Raw genomic sequence first — 20617 nt, 5'->3', positions numbered from 1 at the left:
CTACCTCGTTTCTGCGCGGCCACCTCACAGGAGACGCTGAGCACATCGCAGTTGAAGCCGGCCCAGCCGCTAGGGCACTCACAGTGGTACTGCGTGTTGGTCTGCCAGCACTTGCCACCGTTCTTGCAGGGAGCTGAGTCGCACCAGCGCACGAGGTTCTGAGGAGGCAGGCGGCGGTCAGCCTCCTCCCCGCCGACCCTGACCGCCAGGGGCACCCTCTCGCCCCGGCCCTGGCCAGCTCTGAGTGGGGCAGTGGTTCTCAACCTTCCTAATGCTGTGACCCTTTTAGTACAGTTCCTCATGTTGCGGTGGCCCCCAACCATAAAAATCATTTCATTGCTACTTCGTAACTGTAATTTTGCTATGGTTACGAACCGTAATGTAAATATCTGACATGCAGGATAGCTAATATGTGACCTCTGTGGGGGGTCATGACCCACAGGCGAGAACGATAGAGTGGAACATTCTCTCCCTCTCTCACCCCCCCCCCACACCAGCTCCGAAAGAATGTCACCTAAGAACTCCCAGGCACAAGGCCCACAGACACCCCTTGTCTGGGGAGCAGCCTGGGACTGGGCCCCATGTCTCCCTTGCTCTCCTTCAGGGCCCTCTGCAAACCCAGGCCATCTACTGCCTTCCCTTGGACATCCTCCACCAGAAGTGAGCACTGCCCCCAGGCTGCTTTGGATAAATGGCCATATAATACACTCTACAGAAGCTAGAACCTGGCATCCCCACCCACCTGTCTCCCTTAGAAACATCCATCTTGGCATTTTCCCAGAGGATGTGGGTCCACTCTGGATCCATAAACCCATAATGACACCTGGGAGCCCTCTCTGCTTCTGTGTCCCTGGCCCTCTGAAGGTAGCATGGCCTAGGGCTGGGCACTGGGCAATGGAGAGTCCTAGGCTTTCTGGGTCAACCCCTGTAACCTCAGCTCACCTGGCAGTTGAGGCCAGTGTAGCCCTGTGGGCAGGTGCACTTATAGGTACCATAGCTGTCTTGGCAGGTGCCACCGTGCAGACAGGGCCGTGAGTCACACTCATTGACATCATACTGGCAGTAGCTGCCCGTGAAGCCAGGTGGACACAGACAGGTGAAAGAGTTGATGCCATCCACACAGGTGCCACCATTGAAGCAGGAGCTGGAGGTAGACAGGAGGCAGAGAAGAGTGAGCGAGTGAACTAAGGTCCTTGCCTGGAGAAGGCAACTCTATGCTGGCCTGGCTGCAACACTCACATCATCAGAGATTTTATAGCATATGGGTACGGTGCATGATGGTTAAAAAAAAAAAATCCTGGGCAAATGAGAATACTATAGGAAATACATCACAAACGAGGCGTGAGATTGACTTTGAACATTGAGCTTCCTGGCGATCAGGGCAAAGGAGGAAAGAAGATGGACTACAAAGCTCTCGTTTAGGAGGAGGCTGATTCACCAATTCCTCTGGATAAACACCCTTGTTCTAAGTCACTGGAGGTCACAAGGGCCCCTTTAGGAGGGACACTGCAGTGTAATGAACAACGCTGGGTTCAACTCAATTAGTGCTGACTGTCCACCGGGTCTGGGCAAGAGGTGTCAAGCTGTCAGTCAGTGTGTCCTCCACCATCGAATCCTTTCCCTACCTCCCTCAGCCAAGGCTGGGTCCCACCAGGCCCCTGGGAGACCAGAAGTCAGGACCCACCTCTCGGTACAGTCAGGTGTGTTATTCTCACAGTGGATGCCATTGAAGCCTGCAGGGCAGGTGCACGTGTAGCTGTCCACACAATCGGTGCAGTTGGCACCGTTTCGGCAGGGATTACTGGCACATTCATTGATGTCCTCCTCACAGAAGGCACCCTGGAAGCCGGGCAAGCAGTCGCAGAAGGCCATGTTGATGCCATCGGTGCAGGAACCCCCATTGTGACAAGGGTCTGAAGGGACAGAAGGATGAGCCTTAGGATGACACCAGAGTCAATGGGGCCACTCACTCCAGGCTGATCCCAGCTCTGGGCCTGGGCTCTGTTCCACATACATTCCTTCCCTCAGGCCCCCAGGCAGTGGGGAAACAGGAATGCAGCCGGCTTCACAGACCAGTCATGGGGGAACCCATCCCCCTACACACACCCTGATGGTGCCAGGCAGACCCTCAATCTCTCCAAGTCTTAGCTTTGACTCAGGATGGGGGCAGTCCCAGAGCCCTGCACAACTCAGTGGGTCCTGACAAGGGCCAATGTCAAGGCTGAATACAGTCAGGCCCCCTGCCACCATCCTGAAGCACCCGGTCTCCTGTTCCAGGCCATTCAACCGGGGTGGGCAATCTGGCTGCAGAGCGTGTTGGAGCCACTCTGGTCGACCCATGTGAAGCACACAGTGATGCTCGACAACCACCCCCTGGCCTGTCCCAGCATCTGACCTGTCTCCTCCTGGGCACAGGCGGGTGGAGTGAGCTGAGGGCACAGCTACCCACAGGCCTGCAGCTGACATCACTGGCTGTCACCGGGCGCCAGGACTATTTTCCCACCCCTGATTCAGCAGCTCCCTGCCACGTGTGCCTAAGGGACAGGCGCCGGAATGCTGGGCGGACAGAGCTGGGTACCACTTACTGGGCCGGCAGTCGTCGATGTCACTCTCACAGTTGTGACCTGTGTAGCCAGCCTGGCAGAGGCAGCGGTAGGTGCCGTTGGTGTTCTGGCAGGAGGCACCGTGGCGACATGGGCTCTTCACACACTCATTGATGTCAATCTCGCAGGTTTGACCTGTGAGGACGAGATCCCGTTGGTTGCCCTGCCCCTGCCCTCTGAGCCTCTGCCCTAGCTAGTCGGTCTACCTGCAATGCCTCTCCCCTGACCTCTGGGGAACAGAAAGCTACAGAGTCAGGATGGGAAGGGTCACCCAAGGTCGCCTCCTGCTTCTGAAGCTTCCCAGAGCAGGTGGCTCAGCACCTATGGGCTCATCTCTGGAGACTGGAGCCTACTCCCTCCTGCCCTGGAGCTGGCCGGGGCCCTTGACTTCCCACCCACCACCCCTGTCCCAGTCGGATGGGACCGGGCAAGCCTCACCCTGCCAGCCTGTGGGACAGACACAGGAAAAGCTCTCGTAGTCCTCAGACTCCTTGCACACCCCACTGTTTTTGCAGGGGCTGGTTGCACATGGGGCCAACACCACCTCACACGTGGCTCCTAAGGAGAAAGATACATGGTAGAACCCAGTGGGCATGACCCATAGCATCTCCCATAAAGAGTGGGGTGGGGAAAGTTTAGGGACCCTGCATGACTGGCCAGCCCATGACTAGCCATTCTGATCCTAGGAGGAGTGATAATCACAGACAGGAAGTTAGAGAAAAAGCCAAAACAAGTCTCTCTCTGACGTCACTTTTTTTTTTTTAAGCATAAGCTATGTGCATGTGAGTGTGAGTGCACATGAGTGTGTATGCAGAGACAGAGACGGACATCAGATGTCCTCTATCAACTCTGCCCTTTAGTCCTTTGAGACAGAGCCTCATTGAATCAGAAGATTGCCATTTCAGCTAGACCGGCCAGCCAGTGAGCACTTAGGATACATCAGTCTATGCCCCCAAATGTCAGGGTAAGGGGCATTTAGTCACGGTTTGTTTTCATGTAACTCAGGCCTCATGTTTCCACAGCAAGCACTCTTCCTCCATGAGCCATCTACCTAGCCCCTGAAGCCATCTCTTGCCTCCCAAATGCTTCAAGATGAAGCCTGGGCCTTGCCCCACCAGAAAACTTCAAAACAAGATCCACACTGTAACAGGCAGTTGAGGCTGGCAAACCCTAGCCTGCTCCCCATTCCAGGAAAAGCCCTGCCTGCAGCCCATCCTGAGGCTCTAGATCACAGAAGGCTCACTCTACAGGGAGACAGAGCCACTGTGGCTACTCCAAGCACATCCTACATGTTGAGGAGCATGGGGTGCAGCCTCCCACCAGGGCAGTGAATCTGATAACCGCCTGGGGGAGCCATGTGCACCCACTCTCCCTGTAATCCAGGCTAGCTTTCCTGTTTATGGCTATGGTTGGCTCCAGAGCTGAGCAAGGAAGCCTTATCTTCCTTGTCTCCCACCATGTCCCCAGCCTGCTGGTGTGAGTCTCCAGGGCCCCTATCTCTATCGGTTTCCACGGTGACCTGGGCAGACAGGAACTTTGACAGAGTTTCCGACAATTGTGCAAAGGGAAGCAGGAAGCAGGCCAGCAGGAAGCAGGTCAGCATGGCTTGACTCCTCCCGCCAGCCCCGATAGCAACAAGACCAGGAGGGACATGGGGTGCGCCCAGCTGCTGACAGTTCCCTCACTGACCAACACAGGAGACAAAATCCAGGCCCTTTAACTTTTGTCAAAAAAATAAAAAATAAAAATAAAAAAACAACCCCAACCCTAACCCCAAAACAAAACAAAACAAAACAAAACAAAAAAACAGCATCCTGGTCACCAGCTGCCAGGCATCATAGGAACACTAGCAGGGACCCTCCATCTTCACAGACCCACTTGGGATGTCCAGAGCCCAGCAGCAGCAGCAGCATGAAGCCACCAGTATCCAGTGGCAGTATCAGGACTGACAGGGTTGGGGGGCTATGTGGCCATGGCTTTCATGTTCAATGCTCTGCTCATCTCTCCTGCAGGGGGTCCACTTCTCGCCATTCCTCAGGCAGTGCCCATGGCAGGAGCTGCTTCTGTTCATCCGAACAGAGGGCTCCTTGTCTCCTCACACAAAGAAGCTGCCATCAAAGGAATCTCAGGCCCAGCCGGCAGAGGAGGGCAGCCAGGCCCCTCAGCCAGGCACAGGCAAAGTGGACACTGATCCATGCACTGTCCATCAGCGCCCTGGGCTTTCTCTGGAGGAGTCTGGTGCTCATCTCACTCCAAGCCTGCCAGATAAACACCCGGACACACACGCCCTGGGACTTCCTCCCAGGCATCCTCTATGTTTGCTCATCTGGTGACTCTATCCCCAGGCCCAGGCCCAAGTGCTACAGGACCTAAGGCTCTCAGCAAGGAGCAGAACCTTCTAGAATGCCTGGTGATCCCACACACTCTCAGGCCCACTAGCTACCAGAGCCCATTATACCCCTTGGCTGCTTGTACCTGTGTAGGGCAGAGGACAGTTGCACTTGTACCCGGCGACATCATCAATGCAGGTCCCCTGGTTCAGGCAGGGGTTGGAGGCACACTCATTGATATTGGTCTGGCAGTTAGGGCCTGTAAGAGGAGCAAGAGTGGGTCGGCCTGCACCTCTCTCCTACGCATTGCTCTGGAGAGGCAGAGGCCCAGCCCGACAGACACCAGCAGCTCCTGTATTCAGGTGGACCAAGCAGAGGGTCCAAGCTGTGGTCTGTATTGCCAGCCCCAGGCCACCAGGGAGGACCCATTCTGCTGTGCCACCCACCGCACTCACCACTGAAGCCTTCTCGGCAGGTGCACACGTAGCCACTGGTCATGTCTTTGCAGGTGCCACCATTGACACAAGGGTTCGACTCACACTCGTTGTTGTTGATGTCACAGTTTGTGCCGCTCCACCCAGGGGCACAGTCACATTTGTACCTACACAGAGGACTGTGCTGCAGTCTGGGCTCCGAGCCCTCCTGCTAGACACATTATCTACTGGGATACTCTTTTAAGGTGGGCTGGAGGTACCCCACCTTGCCCAAAACCATGCAAGAGTTCCAGACTGGGACAATGTGGACTTGGCAATTTACTGACCTTCTGTGTAAAACTTTAATAGCTTTAATAAAGACTTTAATAGTCCGTCTGTCCATGTCCCCCACAACCCCCACATCTAACAAAGGGCTGCTGTCCTTATCACAAGTATCAGAAGATGGCTTCAGCTGCCACAGTGTATTTAGGGTACTTAAGGCCTGTATCTTGAGCTGATGCTGGCCAATGAAGACACAGCCCAGGGATACTGGGAAGGTGCTGGGACTAACCTCAGGACCACTGGTCTCACAAGGAGCACCCATCCACCCAGCCTGTGTCTGCCCCAGGCTTGTAGCTGATACCTCCCAGGCCAGCCCGCCGTACCCGTTGAGACCATCCCGGCAAGCCCCGTGGATGCAGGGGTTACTGTTGCACTCGTTGACCTCGGACAGGCACGTGGGGTCATGGTAGCCCTCGGGGCAGCGGCAGGTGAAGCCCGCGATGCCATCCTCACAGGTACCCCCATTGTGGCAGGGGCTGCCTGCACACTCATCAATGTTGACGTTGCACATGCTCCCTGTGGGTGGGGAGGGACTCAGATACCGGGCCTGCCACCCAGAGCCCATTCCTCCCGGAGCTAGGCCTTTCTGGGCCTCAGTTTCCCCACGCCAATCTGTGAAATTCTGAGCTCTGGTAAACTGCTTTATGTAGCCACGAGCCACATGACTGTAGTGCCAGTAGCTTCAGGGTTTCATGTATTCCAGTCTGGCTACAAACTCACTAAGTAGCTGAGAACGACCTGAACTTCTGATCTCTTGCTTTCAATGTCAAAGAGCTAGGGTTACAAACATATGCCACTGCATCTGGTTTATGTGGTTGTAGACTCAAACTCAGGGCTTCATGCATGCTAGGCCAACACTTTACCCACTGAGCCATTCTTCAGCCCAGCTTTAGTCTTCAGACCCATTCTCTTCTGCTGTCCTCCCAGGGTATCTCTGGCACAGAGGGTACCACTGTCTCTCTGGTTAACCAGACCCCTGGGGCCCAGAGAAGCTAAGGATCTGATCAGATCTAAGGGTCAGAGGCAGAACACACGCCCAAAAGCCTGGCTCAGAGCTCAGGCCACCCCATCACAGCCTACTGGGCCATCAGATCTAACATGGCCAGGGCTGACACTCACAGGCGACAGAAGGCATGTGGAGGCCACCCAGTCTTTCTGACACCTCCCCTGGTTGGCAGCCCAAGAGCTGGGTAGTGGGGACCCGGCCTGTGTCATCCAGCCCTTGGACCCCTGCTAACCCCGGAGTCCCTCCCAGACCTGACTCATCTAATGACTCTAAGGTTAACCTTGACCTCTGACGTTAGCCATTCACCTGTGTAGCCTGGCTCGCAGGCACACTCGTAGCCGTCAATCTTGTCCAGACACGTGCCCGAGTCGCAGGGGTTGCTGGCACAGTCATCCAAGTTGATCTCACAGTTGGGTCCTAGGGTCAGAGTGACATGTGGTCGGCTTCCAAGCCTAGCCTCGCCCTTTTCCACCCAGGGCCAGCTCTGACCAGTCACCTGTGGTTCCCTTGAGGCATAAGCAGAGGTAGGAGTTGTCACGGTCCTGGCAGGTGCCCCCGTGGCGGCAAGGCTGGCTGTGGCATTCATTAATGTTGGTTTCACAGTGATGGCCTGTGTAGCCCGGCTGGCAGAGGCAGGTAAAGGTGGCCACACCATCCTTGCAGGAACCATAGTGACAGGGGTCAGGGTCACATTCATCAATGTCCACCTCACAGTGGGTCCCTGTGTAACCTAGATCACAGGAACGGTAGGCACAGGTGAGCTTCAGAGCCAGTTACTCCCTCAACACTCAGCTGGCCACCCACTGGGAAATCACTGAGCAGGCCCAGGGACACCGCCAGGTCACTGATGGATGGGGAGGTGTCACATGCCCTGGGATAGTCTCATTACTCCTGCCTGGAGTCAAAACTGAGCTGAGTTCCTGATCTTCAGATTAGAAGGCCCCAGACTAAGGCCTCCCCAGTCTCCTGTCCTCTTCCCACCATCCAGCCCCAAGTGTCCCCTCCCCCAGATCCTGCACTGCCTCTTGTACCTTCTGAGCACACGCAGGTGTAAGTGTTGGGCCCATCCAGGCACTTGGCACCATTCTTGCAAGGTGTGCTGGCACACTCATCCACATCATACTGGCACAGGTGCCCGCTGAAGCCTGTGGCCAAGGAAGAGGAGATGGTCACATCGGACTGTACCCTAGCCCCCTGGTTGCTACTCATAAACCCTAGAGTGAGTTGAATGCCTGCCCACACGGGCTCCCAACAGGGTCCTTTGGCCCGAGGTGTAGCTGACCTCCAGGCTTCTACCCACCCCTTGTATTCTGCCCTTACACCCTGCCCCTCTGATCAAAGCTCCTTGTTCAGAACTGCTCAGTGGCTGCCTCCCTGGCCCAACAGAGGGTCCTTTTTCCCCAAACCACCTCTGGTTGCTATGGTTACAGCTTCACTAGGCTGTGAATGGCTCAACCATGTCTAGGATGGCTGATTTACATCTCAGAAGGCCCAAGGCCTGGTCCAGCCCTGGGGCTGGCGAGACACCTTCCCAAGGCCCCTCCATCTCTTCCTCAGTTCCTTCAAGTCCTTTCCAGCCCTATAGGTCAGACCCCCACACTATGTCCTCACTCCCCATGACTACCAAGAAGGGGACATCGGGGAGCAGGCAGGTGGACCCTCCCATCTCGGGGGCACTGCAGCTCCTGTCATCCTTCCCTCCTTTAGTAAAGGTTTTCTGTGCCAGGCTCCCCACATCTCAGCGTGGGCTTCACCTTTGAGGAAGGCCTGAAAACATCCTGGTCAACTCACAAGGCAAAGTAGTCTGGGAAGAGATCAAGAGGACACAGGTCCTGCGGTAAGTAGGTGGCCTCACCTTTGGGGCACTGACACAGGAACTCGTTGATCTTGTCCACACAGTGGCCATTGTGCAGGCAGGGGCTGCTGGCGCACTCGTCCGTGTTGACCTCACAGTACACGCCCTCATAACCTGTGGACGGGAGACAGAGAGACTGAGGGTAGTTCAGTAGGCCCTACTAGAGAGCCCTTCAACTGAAGACCTGGGACAGAAATGACTCTCCCTCATACAGCCCTAGTATGCCAGCCCACAGGAGTTCATGTCTATATCTACCCTGGGTCTATCTGCCCAACTCTGGGCACAGTCTCTGCTTTGTCCTGTTAACCCAGCCTCAGTTTCCCAGATGCTGCCAACCTTGACTGAAGTCTTACTCGAAGCTATCCAGCCTTGACTCAGTCTCCCGCTCCCTGCTCTTGGCAGCCCCCAAGGTGGGAGGCGGCATAAACATACCTGGCATACATATACACTGGAACTCCCCAATCTGGTCCAGGCAGGTGGCATCATTCTGACACGGGTTGGAGATGCACTCATTGACATCAATCTCACAGCGGGGCCCTGTGTAGCCCTGCAGACACTGGCACTCAAAGGAGCCCAGTGTGTTGAGGCACTTGCCCGCGTGCTCACAGGGGTTGGCACCTGGTGAGGGCGGCACAGATGAGGGCTGATCTGGCTTTCCGGCCTCCAGATCACCTGCAATGCCCCAGCCCATGCCACCAAACTGGTGGTTCTCCAGGACAGGTCACAACCCCCGAGTGACAAGCCAGGATGTTCCTGCGGCCTTGCCATTGCATCTACACCTACCTAGAGCACATTCATCCACGTCCTGACTGCAGGCTGGCCCCGTGTACCCAGAGGGGCAGGTGCAGATGGCCTTGCCGTTGACAGGATTGGTGTCGCAGTTGGAGCCCTCGTTGCAGGGGTTGCTGATGCATGCATCGTTGAGGTGGCACAGCAGACCTAGACAGGACAGCTGTGGTGAGTGGGCATTGCTTTTCTCCACCCTGGAAATGACTGGCGGCTGCAGTTGGGCCATCCTCACCCAGTACCCTGAAATGAATCTCTGCGACCTGCTCAAGCATCGTACAATGCCCGGATCACTGCCAGTGGCTTGTCACCAGTATGCCTCTCTGTCCAGTAGGGCCCACCTGGTCATTGCTGGAGGTGCCAAAGAGCTGCAGCTTTATCTGTTTTTGTTGCTGTTGCTTTTTTTTTTGTTTTGTTTTTGTTTTTTGTTATTTTTGCTTTTCTGAGACAGGGTCTCTCACATATTCCAGGCTGGACTCAAGTTTGCTTTTTAGCTAAAGAAGACTTGAACTCTTGATCCACTGTTCCCTGAGTGTTAGATTGACAGGTATGTGCCACTACCCACATAGTTTATATGACACTGGGAGTTGAATCCAGGGCCCTGTGCATGCTAGGCAGGCACTCTACCAACTGCGACTCATATGCCTGGCCCTGTAGCTATGTCTGAGCAAAGCTGGTCCCTGCCACCTCACTCACAGTGCCCCAGGTGTGTGCAGCCAGGGATGGTGAGCCCACCAAGCTCGCCTTCTCCTGGGAGACTCCCGCACTCACTCACCCGTGCGCCCGTGTGGACACTCGCAGTAGAAGGAGGCCACGCGATCATGGCAGGTGGCACCCTGGAAACAGGCAGCGCTGGCACAGTCATCAATGTTCTCACTGCAGTCCTCGCCAGTCCAGCCATTGACACACACACAGTTGTAGCCACCATGGGTATTGTGGCAGGTTCCACCATTCTGGCAGGCGTTGGGCATGAGCTGACACTCATCCACATCCTCTGTGCAGTACTGACCTGCAAGGGCCACAGGACCATCAACCTTAGGAGCTGCTGCCACACGCTGAGCTCCCTGGCCTAGGCTGTGAGGCTGTAAGACACTCGCTCCAGGAAGTCTTCCTAGCTGACTTGCGCATTCTCCAGCCCCAAGGGCTGTCATCTCATGGCTGACCTAGTTTATCATTAACCAGTGAGCCCCCTGAGGACAGCCTTGTATTCATCCCTGGGTAGCTTGCCCAGAATGCTAGACTCCTGCCTGGCTCAGTGCTGAGACCTGATTCTGGATGAGTGCTAATAGACCACAAGAACCAGCTGATGCTGAGCTGTGCTGACTCCGAGTGGAGGCCCAGGCTGCCCCATGCCACCAGTCTCCTGGGCCACCCGAGGTCTCCCAGCCTGGGCTTCCCCAGCATGGATCAGAGCCGTCGTATGCATTTTAGTTAGTAGAAAACTGCCCCACAGGAGTCCCATGTACCTACCTGTCCACTCCGGTGGGCAGCGGCAATTATAGGTATTCACGCCATCCACACAGGCACCCCCATTCTTGCAATTGTTTCCTGGACAGTCATCCACATTTTCTTCACAGTTCTGGCCAGCAAAGCCTATGGGACAGGGGCCAGCAGGTCAACCTGACCTTAGGGGCCTGCTGAGGAGACCTTACGAGCTCCAGTGTCTTAAGTTTCTGGCTGGGCCTGCAATGTCCCGCTGCTTGGGACAAGGCATCTATCTATCCCTCAGTGGCCTCCCTGCTCCTGTGTCCACAGGTGACAGCTCCTCTCTAGAAAGCTGCTGTGTAAAGGGCTAGCTAAAGAGGCAGGGATCCAGGAACATAGTGTTCTAGAAGGTTCTGCCACAAAACCATTCACAGAGTTTCTGGTGACTGCACACCGGGGTTCGCTACACTAAACCAGTGCGGAAGCCATGGATACCTAAAACGGCTGGAACTAAAACTGGGGCTTGAAAGCGCTGTGTTGGAAACCAGAGTGGTGGGACCCAGGCAGGCCTGCCGAATCAGGACCCGTGAGCCCTTTTCCTTGGAGCACAACCAGGGCACCTGTCTCTCCCCCACAGGCTAAAGCAGCTCATCTAGCCTGAGGCTGGGCCCTGAGGTGTGGCCTGCAGCGTGGCCTTCATGAGAGCCTCCTCAGCAGCCAGTTAGCTATTAATCTCCTCAACTCCCGCCAGTTCAATGATCAACCCAGAAAGGCGAGTCTGGCAACAGCCAAACCTGCAGCCAGTTACTAATTAACACCCTCTCTGGGGATGCCTTTGAACCCCTCCTGCCCTTGGAGAACCCACCTGTTTGGCTCCTTCTCAAAGATTCCCCCTGCACCCCACCAGCTTGCATCACAGCAAAAAAGCTGGAGGCCGGGAAAAGCCAAAGTGTAGAACAAATGCATGTCTGGATGGGGGAAGAACCAATTTGGAGCCTAGAGCCCACCTAGGGGTCAGCAAGACCAAATACCATGTCTCCCTGCCTGTGCAGAGCTTTATTCTAACACAGAGCAAGTTTCCAGGCTAGAACTGAGCCTGGAGGTGCCCTGGGCGCTGCAGAAAGTTCTCACTGTGGGAGAGGACAAGAAAACGGAAGTCCCACGTGCAGCCTGGCTGGAACTTCCTCTGCCTATATAGCATCCTCCAGGGAAATGGGCCCTGTGAGAGCATGAGGGAGCCAGGTGGGGCTCAGCAAGGTACACAGGAGCCAGAGTCACTTCAATTCCTAGTCAGAGCTCCCAGAGCTGAGTTCTGTCCTGACCTTAGTGCCTTCTATCTCCTTATGTCCCATGCCCCTCAGGGGACCTGGTACAGGGCTACCTGAGAGCCCAAATGGTGGGTATAACTGAGCCCTGAGTGAGTCCCTTCAACAACAACTTGGGTAAATAATTCTCACTTCTCCCTACTCTGAAACAGTCTCTACAAAAGGTACTGGGTGTCCCGTTTTTAGGGGTGACCCAGCCACTACACATCAACATCTGAGACCCACCAGTTATGGTAAGTGGACCCCACCCAGCCCTTCCTTCCCTCCTGCCCACCTCCCAGCACCCTAAGTTGACCCACCCCACCCTGCCTAAGGCGAACTGGTGTCAGCTCCAGGCACAAGCTCTTGGACAAAGCCGCTTTCTCCTAGCCCACGTGACAGAACCCCCAGTATAGCCTCTCAACACAGGTGCTAATGCCTGAGGTCTGATGTGGCCACCAAGAAGGATCTGAACTCACAGCTCTGGGGCCTATTGAGCATGAAGATTCTGTCCCGGCCCTCAAGGAAGCCTAGCTGGCCACAGAATGTGTAGGCAGCTGTCTGTTACCTCCAAGCTTGCCCAATGACTTTCAGGAAATGCACAAGCCAATGTCTGCACGCAGAGTCTTGAGGCTAGCTCTGCAAGCTCCAGGCAGAAGGGAACTTCCCTTTTTCCGGGAGTAGGGGGCCCCAGGGTTGCAAGGGGGTGGGGTGGCCTGAGGTTACCCCCAGCAACCAAACTTATTCCTATTTCCTGAGTCCACTCTCCCTTTCTCCCAACTGCCTGGTCTGTGGCTGAGATGAAGTCTCAAATCTCTGAGTTACCATCCTTAGAGAGGCAGCAGAAAGGACTAGAGCTTTGCCTGCAGCCCCACCCCCACCCCCCTCACCCCCCCACGTGCACGCACGTGCGTGCAGAGACAGCCAGCTCAGAGGGAAGAACACTGCTAAGGAAGTAATGAACAACTCACGCCCCTAAGGTCCTCAAGGCCCTACCTACCCATCTTCCATCCCCCGAGACAGGGGAAACCCCAGGGACTGCCCATGACAGGGTGCTTTTCTGACATACGGAGACTCACATGTAGATGCCAGGCAGCTCATGAGCATTTGTAAAGGTAGGCTGCCCCCAGCCCTAAGAGGCTCAGGGTATAGACAGGGTGTCAGGGGGCCAGGATCAGGGGAGTTCCAGGATGAAGGGAACACCAAGAGAAGACACCCTTAGCAGAAAGAAGGCTTGGGGATCATGTACCCCGCTGACGGATCTCAGCAGATGGCCAGGACAGAAATGGACCAGTGGGGCCTGAAGTGTGTGGTGCCATTGAGAGTGTCACCTGACTTCTGGTACCTCTATCCTGACCTGCCCTTCCACTACGCCTAAGGCTCCCTGCATGGGCGCCGGCTCCTAAGAACCATGCCCTGTCTGCCAGGCTCTCCGCTGCCGGCCTTCTCTAAATTTCCTCTTGTGTTCCCTCCACAAAGGGTATCCTCCCTTTCCTGCACCCCTCTGGCTTGACGGCAAAACACCCATGGACTTCCAGCTAGAGGCCAGCACGTTGAGACGGGACCTACCTGGCAGGCAGGCGCACTCGTGGGTGGTGTCTCCTGTAGGGCGGCAGGTGCCCCCGTTCTGGCAGGGTGAGGGGTTGCAGGGCACGTAGGGCGTTTCACAGCGGAGACCGGTATGGGTAGCACGGCAGGCGCAGCGGTAGGAGCCGACCTCGTTGTGGCAGGTGCCTCCGTGGAGGCACGGCCCCGGGTTCTGGCTGCACTCGTTGACGTCCTGCCTGCAGGTGGGGCCGTGGAAGCCGGAAGGGCAGCCACAGATGTACGAAGACTCGAAGGGCAGGCACTGGCCACCATTGGCACAGGGGTTGGAGGCACATGGGTCGGCTTGCTGACATGACTTTCCTGGAGGTCGGGGGGGGGGGGAGCAAGAGGGTCAGCTGTAGCCAGGGCCTCCCTATGAGCCCATGGCAGATTTGGACATCGCGGAGGCAACCAACCCGGTTTGATTCTCAGTACCTGCTGCAAAATGTGGACATCTTTCTGCACACAGAGGACTGAGACAGAATGGGTAGCCTAAAATTTGTACCGAGCTGTCTCCTGGACCCCACATATGTAACCAATGGCAGCTCAAAGCACCCTGGCAGGGAGAGGGTGAGACCGGGGCTGCAAGAGGACTCCCGCTTTGCTCACATAATTATATGGTGAGGGTTTGGGGCCCGGGAATAGTGCAGCCAAAAATCAGACAGTTCAGGGGTGGACTCCAAGATTTTTCTGGATAGTAGATCCCTGCTTATCTCGGAGCCCGGAGAAAGTTTGGCATACCAGAGTATCTCAAGTCAACATGGACGGTAGGGCTACTAGAAAGGTCCCAGCCGTGAAGTTCACAGCCTTCTTACAGCGCTTACCTGACCATCCTGGGGGGCAGCGGCACTTGTATTCTGTAAGGGTGAGCAGGTCACAGGTGCCTCCATTGCGGCAGGGGTTGGCTAGGCAGGCATTGTCCAGAGGTGTCAGGCAGAGGGGCCCAGAGAAACCTAGGGGACAGCTGCAGGCATAGTCCACAGTACCACCGCGGTCCACAACATGGCATGTTCCAGCATTCTTGCAGGGTGTGCTCAGGCACGGATTGGGGTCCTGGCACCGTTGGCCCACGAAGGCCCCGCTGCAGCTGTTGACAGACATACATACAGGGCAGTTAGCTCCCCAGCCCTCCTTTCTGCCATGGCTACAGCTATTCCCGCCCTGGGCAGCAGGTGCAACTGGAATCAGGTTCTAGAACAGAGGTACAGTGGCTGCTTGGTGGGCAGAGGTTCCTGAGATGATGAAACGCGCCAGTGCCTCGGAGGCGCTCACTTTAAAGCGGTTACTTTCACATATAAGTGAACTTCACCTCAATAAAAAGAAATAATAACTGTTAATTGGGGCCAGGCTAGAGACAAGACCAGCTTGAATTTCAAACCAGGCAGATTTCAAACCCATGGGTCTTTACTTGCAGTGAGCCAGTGAGAAGGGGCCCCTGCAGGCCCGGCAGAGCCCCTGGGGGTGGGGGGGGCACTCTGTGAAACTCTCATTTGGGAGGCTGATCTGCTTTTCTCTCTCAGCTTCTGTCATGAATATGCATCATCTGGGTAATAAAAGAGTTCACGGTTCCTTCGACTTTCAAACATCAATAGCACAGTAAACGCGGGAAGCAGAGCAGACTGGAGAGTGTATGTGCTTTCTTTCTATTCAGTTCCTGCCCCGTAGCAAGGGGGCTATGCCAGGATGCAGGCTGGTGCCTGCTCTCTACAACTCAGCTCCCAGACGCAGGTCCCTCATATCATACCCCTGGCAGCAATGACACCCCCTCAGGGGACAAATTAAATTTCCAGACACAAGTTGTCTGTACCGCTCATCCAGCAGCGGCGGTGGCAGCACCGTTCTCTGAGGGCACGATGCAGTGAAGGAAGGCTAGTCCTCCTCAGCTCTTTGGGGCCACTTGGTGGGCTGAGAGCCTGCCCCATCTCCATACAGGTGGGGGTTCCAGCTTCACGCCTAGACTCACTGGCTCCCTGAAGGGACAGGCTCAAGGTCCACCACTGTCCCACTCACAGGAGCCTCCTCAGCCACCTGCCTGCCTAGCTCCCAGAGCCTGGGCCATAAATTCCCTGAGCCCACTCCTGCCCCACCTCCAGGCCCCACACTCCCAGAGAGGGCTCTGGGAGCAGCCAAGCCAAGCTCTTCCCAGAGGCAAAGGCTCTGAGGCAGAACGTGCTGGCTGACAAAGCAGCCCCATGGCAGGGTCACAGCCAGGTTCTGGGCAGACACAGCCCCCTGCCAACAGCCATCCTGCTCTTTCCAGAGCTTGCCCACCGGGATAGAGACTGTCCCTTGATTCCCAAGCACCCAAAGCCGAGGCTATAACCTGCCTCAATCCCCACCTCCAATGCCAGCCTGCTGTCTCCACTTGCTTCTGAACTGCTATTTATAACCAAACCTCTGTGTGAGAGAGGCCCCAGGAGAGGCCTCCCCACTGAGAGCTGCTGGAGGCAGCTTGGGGCCTGGGGTCAGGTATCTCAGCAGAAGTCCTGGGAGGCATCTGTCCTCTCTGAAGTCTTTCATCTGTGTCCATGGCTTGGGTATGGAGGACACAAAATGGCCACTCCGGTGACCATCTGTTGCCAGAAGCCAAAAGTCTCAAACCAACTGGCTTAAAGAAAACAAATCACCCCCCCCCCGCCCGCCCCCCCCCCCCGCCCCGTCTCCCCCGGGGAGTTAACTCAAGCCTTCGCAATGGCTCCCACACAGCATGGGAAGTGTGCAGATCGGTGTGTGGGGGTGGGGTGGGGGTGGCATCTGGTTCCTCCTGCTTGGGGTATCCTTGAAGGGCAACTCCCCACCAGTGTAACCAGCCACTGAGATCCACACCTGCTTCTCTGGGGCACCTAGGCTCTGGCAGAGCCATACTTGGGGAGGCTAGGAGGCAGACACTGCCTTAGTTACTCATGGATCCAGTTACCAGTCGGCTGGAGAGGCCGCTGGGAGCCTGGGATCTGCAGGCTGAGGCTGGCCCCTAGAAGCAGCCCTCCTCTCTGGATCAATGCCCCTTTGTCGGGCAGAGTTGGCCTCGGCCCACTTGGAGAAAAGGTTTTTTTTTTCTTTCCCAGCCACTGGTGAAGCGGCGGGGGAGGGGGTGTTGAGGGACAGAGGGAGCTTCATCTTCAAAGCCAAATGGAGCTGCCATCCACCCATCCCTGCAGACTAGGGGAGTGGGGGGAGCTCTTGGCCAGTGAGACCAAGGCTCCAAGAGGCGGGAAAATTTCCCTGGGTGGGAAAATAGGGCAAGCCCAATGCCATTCTGGGTCTCCAGCCCTTAAGCAACCCTGTTAGGTTTCTTAAGGTAAAGAAAGGTACTGAATGTAGCCAAAGGCTCCGGACCTGCTCACACTCCTCTTCCCCTCCAGCACGGGCTGCGTTCCCTATAGCACCCTGAATAGGAACCACAATGGGAGGGCTGGGGGAACCCGCCTAAACGGGATGTACACTTGCCAGCGCGGCTGTGTTCTGCTGGACCAGCAAGGGGGAAAATATGGCCAATAAATCAGGCGCCGGCAGCATGGACAAAGGGCAGCGGAGAGCAGGTGCGTCTGTGGAGGGGACAGCTGCTCCTGCAGGGCGCGGCCAGACGCCAACCCCAGCGGGTGGGGCAGGAGCTGGGAAGCCGGTGGCCAGGGAAGCTCCTCCGTGGGGGAATGTGGTGGCTGAGAAGGCCTATTGTCCACCCCACTGCCACCCTGGGCTTGGGGACACCACAGCGCAGGCATGTTGCCTGGCTGGGCCTACAAGGGTGAGGCTACCATCCACCACCAACATACCACAGCTGGAAGACCGGCAGGGCTACCTGGACGGGACCATCCCTCAGATGCCTGGAGCCAGGTGGCAGGGTCTAGCTCAGGGGCAGCTGGGGAGAGGGGTAGCTCAAAGGCCCTTTTCCTCTGTCTGTGCCCTACCTGTCTGACCTCTGTACCACCTAGCCACAGTCTCTCCTCACAGCAGTCAGATGTCCCTAAGGCAGCAGGAGGGACCTTGAGGCCACAGCTGGGCTACAGCCATGGCCACAATCCCCAGCATCAGTGGCCATTTGGTCCTCAACACCGACAGGTGGATGTGAGCAACGAAGAGGCGCCTAAGCCCTGCATGGGAGGCGGCACCCAACAGTGGCCTCACTCACTGGGGGAGTCCCTAAGCACCAGACCACAGCCTCCCTGAGTGACCCAGGATGTCCTCGGGCAGCAGAAGGACCTTTCCAGGACTGAAAGGTGGGACTTCCTCAGGACAGGAGCCTGAACCGTCAACAAGATGAGAACCGCCTGTGCTCCGGCACTCAAGGCTTCCCACAGTGGGAACCTGGCCACGGCAGGTGCACCCTCTCCTTACTTCCTTCTTGAGGTCTCCTTAGGGCACCTACTTCTCCACTTTGCCTTTTCTATGCCACATTCTCCTCCGAGGCTTGAGGTGTGACCTGTCCCACTGTGGCTGGCTGCAGGTGAGTGGCGGGCAGGCTGGGGCCCCAGGAAGGGGGCGGGCTTCCGCAGATGCAGCGGAGTACAAATGGCCCCTGTGCCCGTCATCCCACAACTGCTGCCTGCGCTTTGTCGGCGGCTTCAGTATTTCCACTGTGCTGCCTCCCACCTCCCTGGCAGCGCTACTCCATAGAAATGTGACTCCCCAAAGCATCCGGAGGCAGATGTTGCTGTGGCCTCTCACCCGGGACTAATTCTAAATTGTGCTGTTTTCCTTTCCAAACTACATGGCCATCTGCCGCCCCCAGGGGACAGATGACAGCTCCTCCACCCCGAAATGAGGAGGGGTTAGAGGGACTGTGGTGGGAGTTTCTTAGTTTCTGCCCTGGATGGGTTTATGGTCAAGCAGGGACGGGAAAAGAAGTAGAGGGCCTACTAGAGCTGAGATGGCTGGGGGTCCTTCATTGGTTTCCCAGAAATGAGAAAAAATGAGAGAAAGCACTTCCAGAAGGGGTTGGGGCTTGTGGGACCCTCCCAGCTCTGCTTCAGCTGCTACAGTGAGATGAAACACTCAGTCTAGCCTCAGTTTCACAAGAGAGTCCCCCCCCCATGTGTGTGTGTGTGTGTGTGTGTGTGTGTGTGTGTGTGTGTGCATGCACATGCGTGAGGGATGTTGAAGGGGGGCCAGGTAAGAACACCCATTAGAAGGCACCACAGGCCCCTATCTGAGCACCAAGATCCCTGCTTATTCTTCTCTGGGGCCAGGAGCCTGCAGCAAGGCATCTGACCCCCTGGGTCCAGAGTACACACCAGATCTATGATCCACAACACAAGCAGAAGCTGGCCTCTTCACTCAGTGCATTATTGCATACCTCAGTCCCCCACACACTGAGAGTGTCTGGCATCGGGTGATGGGGGGGGGGAGCCCCTGTCCTCATCCACCCTTTAATCTTCTCTCCCTGTGTCTAGAGCTACCCAAGTACAGCTGAGACCCTTGTTCTGCAAGCTCCCATTCAACAAGTGGTGGCCGTGCTTTTGTACCTCAGGGATGGTTCAATGTAGAAATGCAGATCCCTCCCCAAGCCTGACTTTGTTCTGTTTAGCTAAAACACAATAAAGCTGGCTGCCTGCTACCCAACCTTCCCACAATGGGTCCAGACCAGGGCTACCTCTCACTCAAACAGCCTACCCTGTAGGGTTTTCAAAGGGTCGACAATCCCAGCCCCATCCTTGCAGAGAGAGGTTTTTGAACCTCAGCCCTTCCCTGAGCAGAGGCCAATCCAAGCCCCCCAAGTCCCTTGCGGAAGGAAGGCACTCACAGAAGGCTGAGCAGTGGCTCAGTGACCTGCTGACTGCCCGGTGTTCTCCCTGGTTCAGAAGCAGTCCATTCAAAGTCCAAAAGACAGGAGACCCCCACAAACCACAGCCCCACCCCTTCACTTCCCCACAGTCCCCCACGCAAAAGAGCACACAAGATCCTAGCTTCCTACCAAACCCGCCTGGACCTGAACACTTATCTGAAAATCATTTAGAACACAGGGGTGGGAACAGCCCCCTTCAACCTCATGGTCTCTTGCCTTCATACCCACACCCAAGTTTCCTTCTCTACCCTGGCTGGATGAGGTACACAAGCATGTGGGTACCCATGTAGCCCAGGGCACCGAGAGCCTTGCTCCCAGTGGGAACAGCACAACACTGCTACTTCCAGCCAGCACCGGTGGCTGCACCTGTCCCAGCAGGGATGGCAGGCAGGAATAACCAAACTGTGGTCTCCTCCCAGTCCCTGAAGCCTTGGCTTCACTGGCTCCCACAGCAGCCAACAGAGGATGGTGAGGGCTGTGGGTAGGTAGACTCTCCAGCACCAAACATCAGCTGCTGCTCAGGCTGTGGTGGACAAGAGAGGAAAGTGGGTCATAGCTGGGGCAGGTGGAACCTGTCTACAGGTGGGTACAGGTGTCAGCCAGGATGGAAGCCAGGGTCCGGGCTCTCCAGCCCAAAGAACCACTGCTAGCACACTCAGCTCTTCTGTCTTCAAATCTTTCCCCACAGTTGCATCCTTGGGTGGTTTAAAATATGCTGGAAAAGGAAGCTCAGGAAAAGCACCCGCTTCCTGGCCTGGCTCAGGGAAGCCCTTTGTGTGGGAGACAGCTGAGGTCGGAACCTGCCCTCCAGGGAAGCCACCTTTCCCACTGCAGGGAAAACAATGTCCCTGGCCGCTGCCTGTGAAGGCCCCTTTGAGAGGACCAAAAGGCTCTGGGGGAGGGGCAATCAAATAATTTCCTGGAGTTGGTCTGTGGGAAGTGGTGACCCATGGGAGCAGGGGTGGGAGACCCCACCCAATCTGCCCCTTCCACCATTGGTGAAAGCATCACCCAGCAAACTGGGGTCACCAGGAAGCAGAGGTCACTGCTAGGGTGTGAAAAACACCTGCTTAAGCTCTTGCCTCCACTAGGGACAGTTTCCTGCTTGATCTTCCCAAAACAGAGAGCCCCAAGTTTCAGGCAAGGCTAAGAATTTGTCTTCCTTTGGCACTCCATAATGCCCG

General features: G+C 56.2%; 1 protein-coding gene across 1 annotated transcript in view; it reads right to left on the bottom strand.

Moving 5' to 3' along the window:
• Notch1 (notch receptor 1) overlaps positions 1–20617 on the bottom strand; it is a 47111-nt gene that overhangs the window by 13653 nt on the left and 12841 nt on the right. Inside the window, exons 3-20 of the mRNA XM_052725075.1 lie at positions 14476–14738; positions 13634–13972; positions 10806–10928; positions 10111–10344; positions 9333–9488; positions 8982–9167; positions 8550–8663; positions 7726–7839; positions 7191–7424; positions 7001–7111; positions 6012–6204; positions 5389–5534; positions 5079–5192; positions 3042–3161; positions 2586–2738; positions 1685–1913; positions 943–1144; positions 5–158 (exon numbers count right to left, since the gene is read on the bottom strand). Coding sequence (XP_052581035.1) covers positions 5–158; positions 943–1144; positions 1685–1913; positions 2586–2738; positions 3042–3161; positions 5079–5192; positions 5389–5534; positions 6012–6204; positions 7001–7111; positions 7191–7424; positions 7726–7839; positions 8550–8663; positions 8982–9167; positions 9333–9488; positions 10111–10344; positions 10806–10928; positions 13634–13972; positions 14476–14738 — 3185 coding nt within the window. The remainder of the gene's footprint in view (positions 1–4; positions 159–942; positions 1145–1684; positions 1914–2585; positions 2739–3041; positions 3162–5078; positions 5193–5388; positions 5535–6011; positions 6205–7000; positions 7112–7190; positions 7425–7725; positions 7840–8549; positions 8664–8981; positions 9168–9332; positions 9489–10110; positions 10345–10805; positions 10929–13633; positions 13973–14475; positions 14739–20617) is intronic.

This window comes from Peromyscus californicus, unplaced genomic scaffold (genome assembly GCF_007827085.1).
Source record: "Peromyscus californicus insignis strain IS unplaced genomic scaffold, ASM782708v3 Scaffold_7__1_contigs__length_154581171, whole genome shotgun sequence".
Lineage (NCBI taxonomy): Eukaryota > Metazoa > Chordata > Mammalia > Rodentia > Cricetidae > Peromyscus > Peromyscus californicus.
This window is presented reverse-complemented; position numbering and strand designations above follow the sequence as displayed.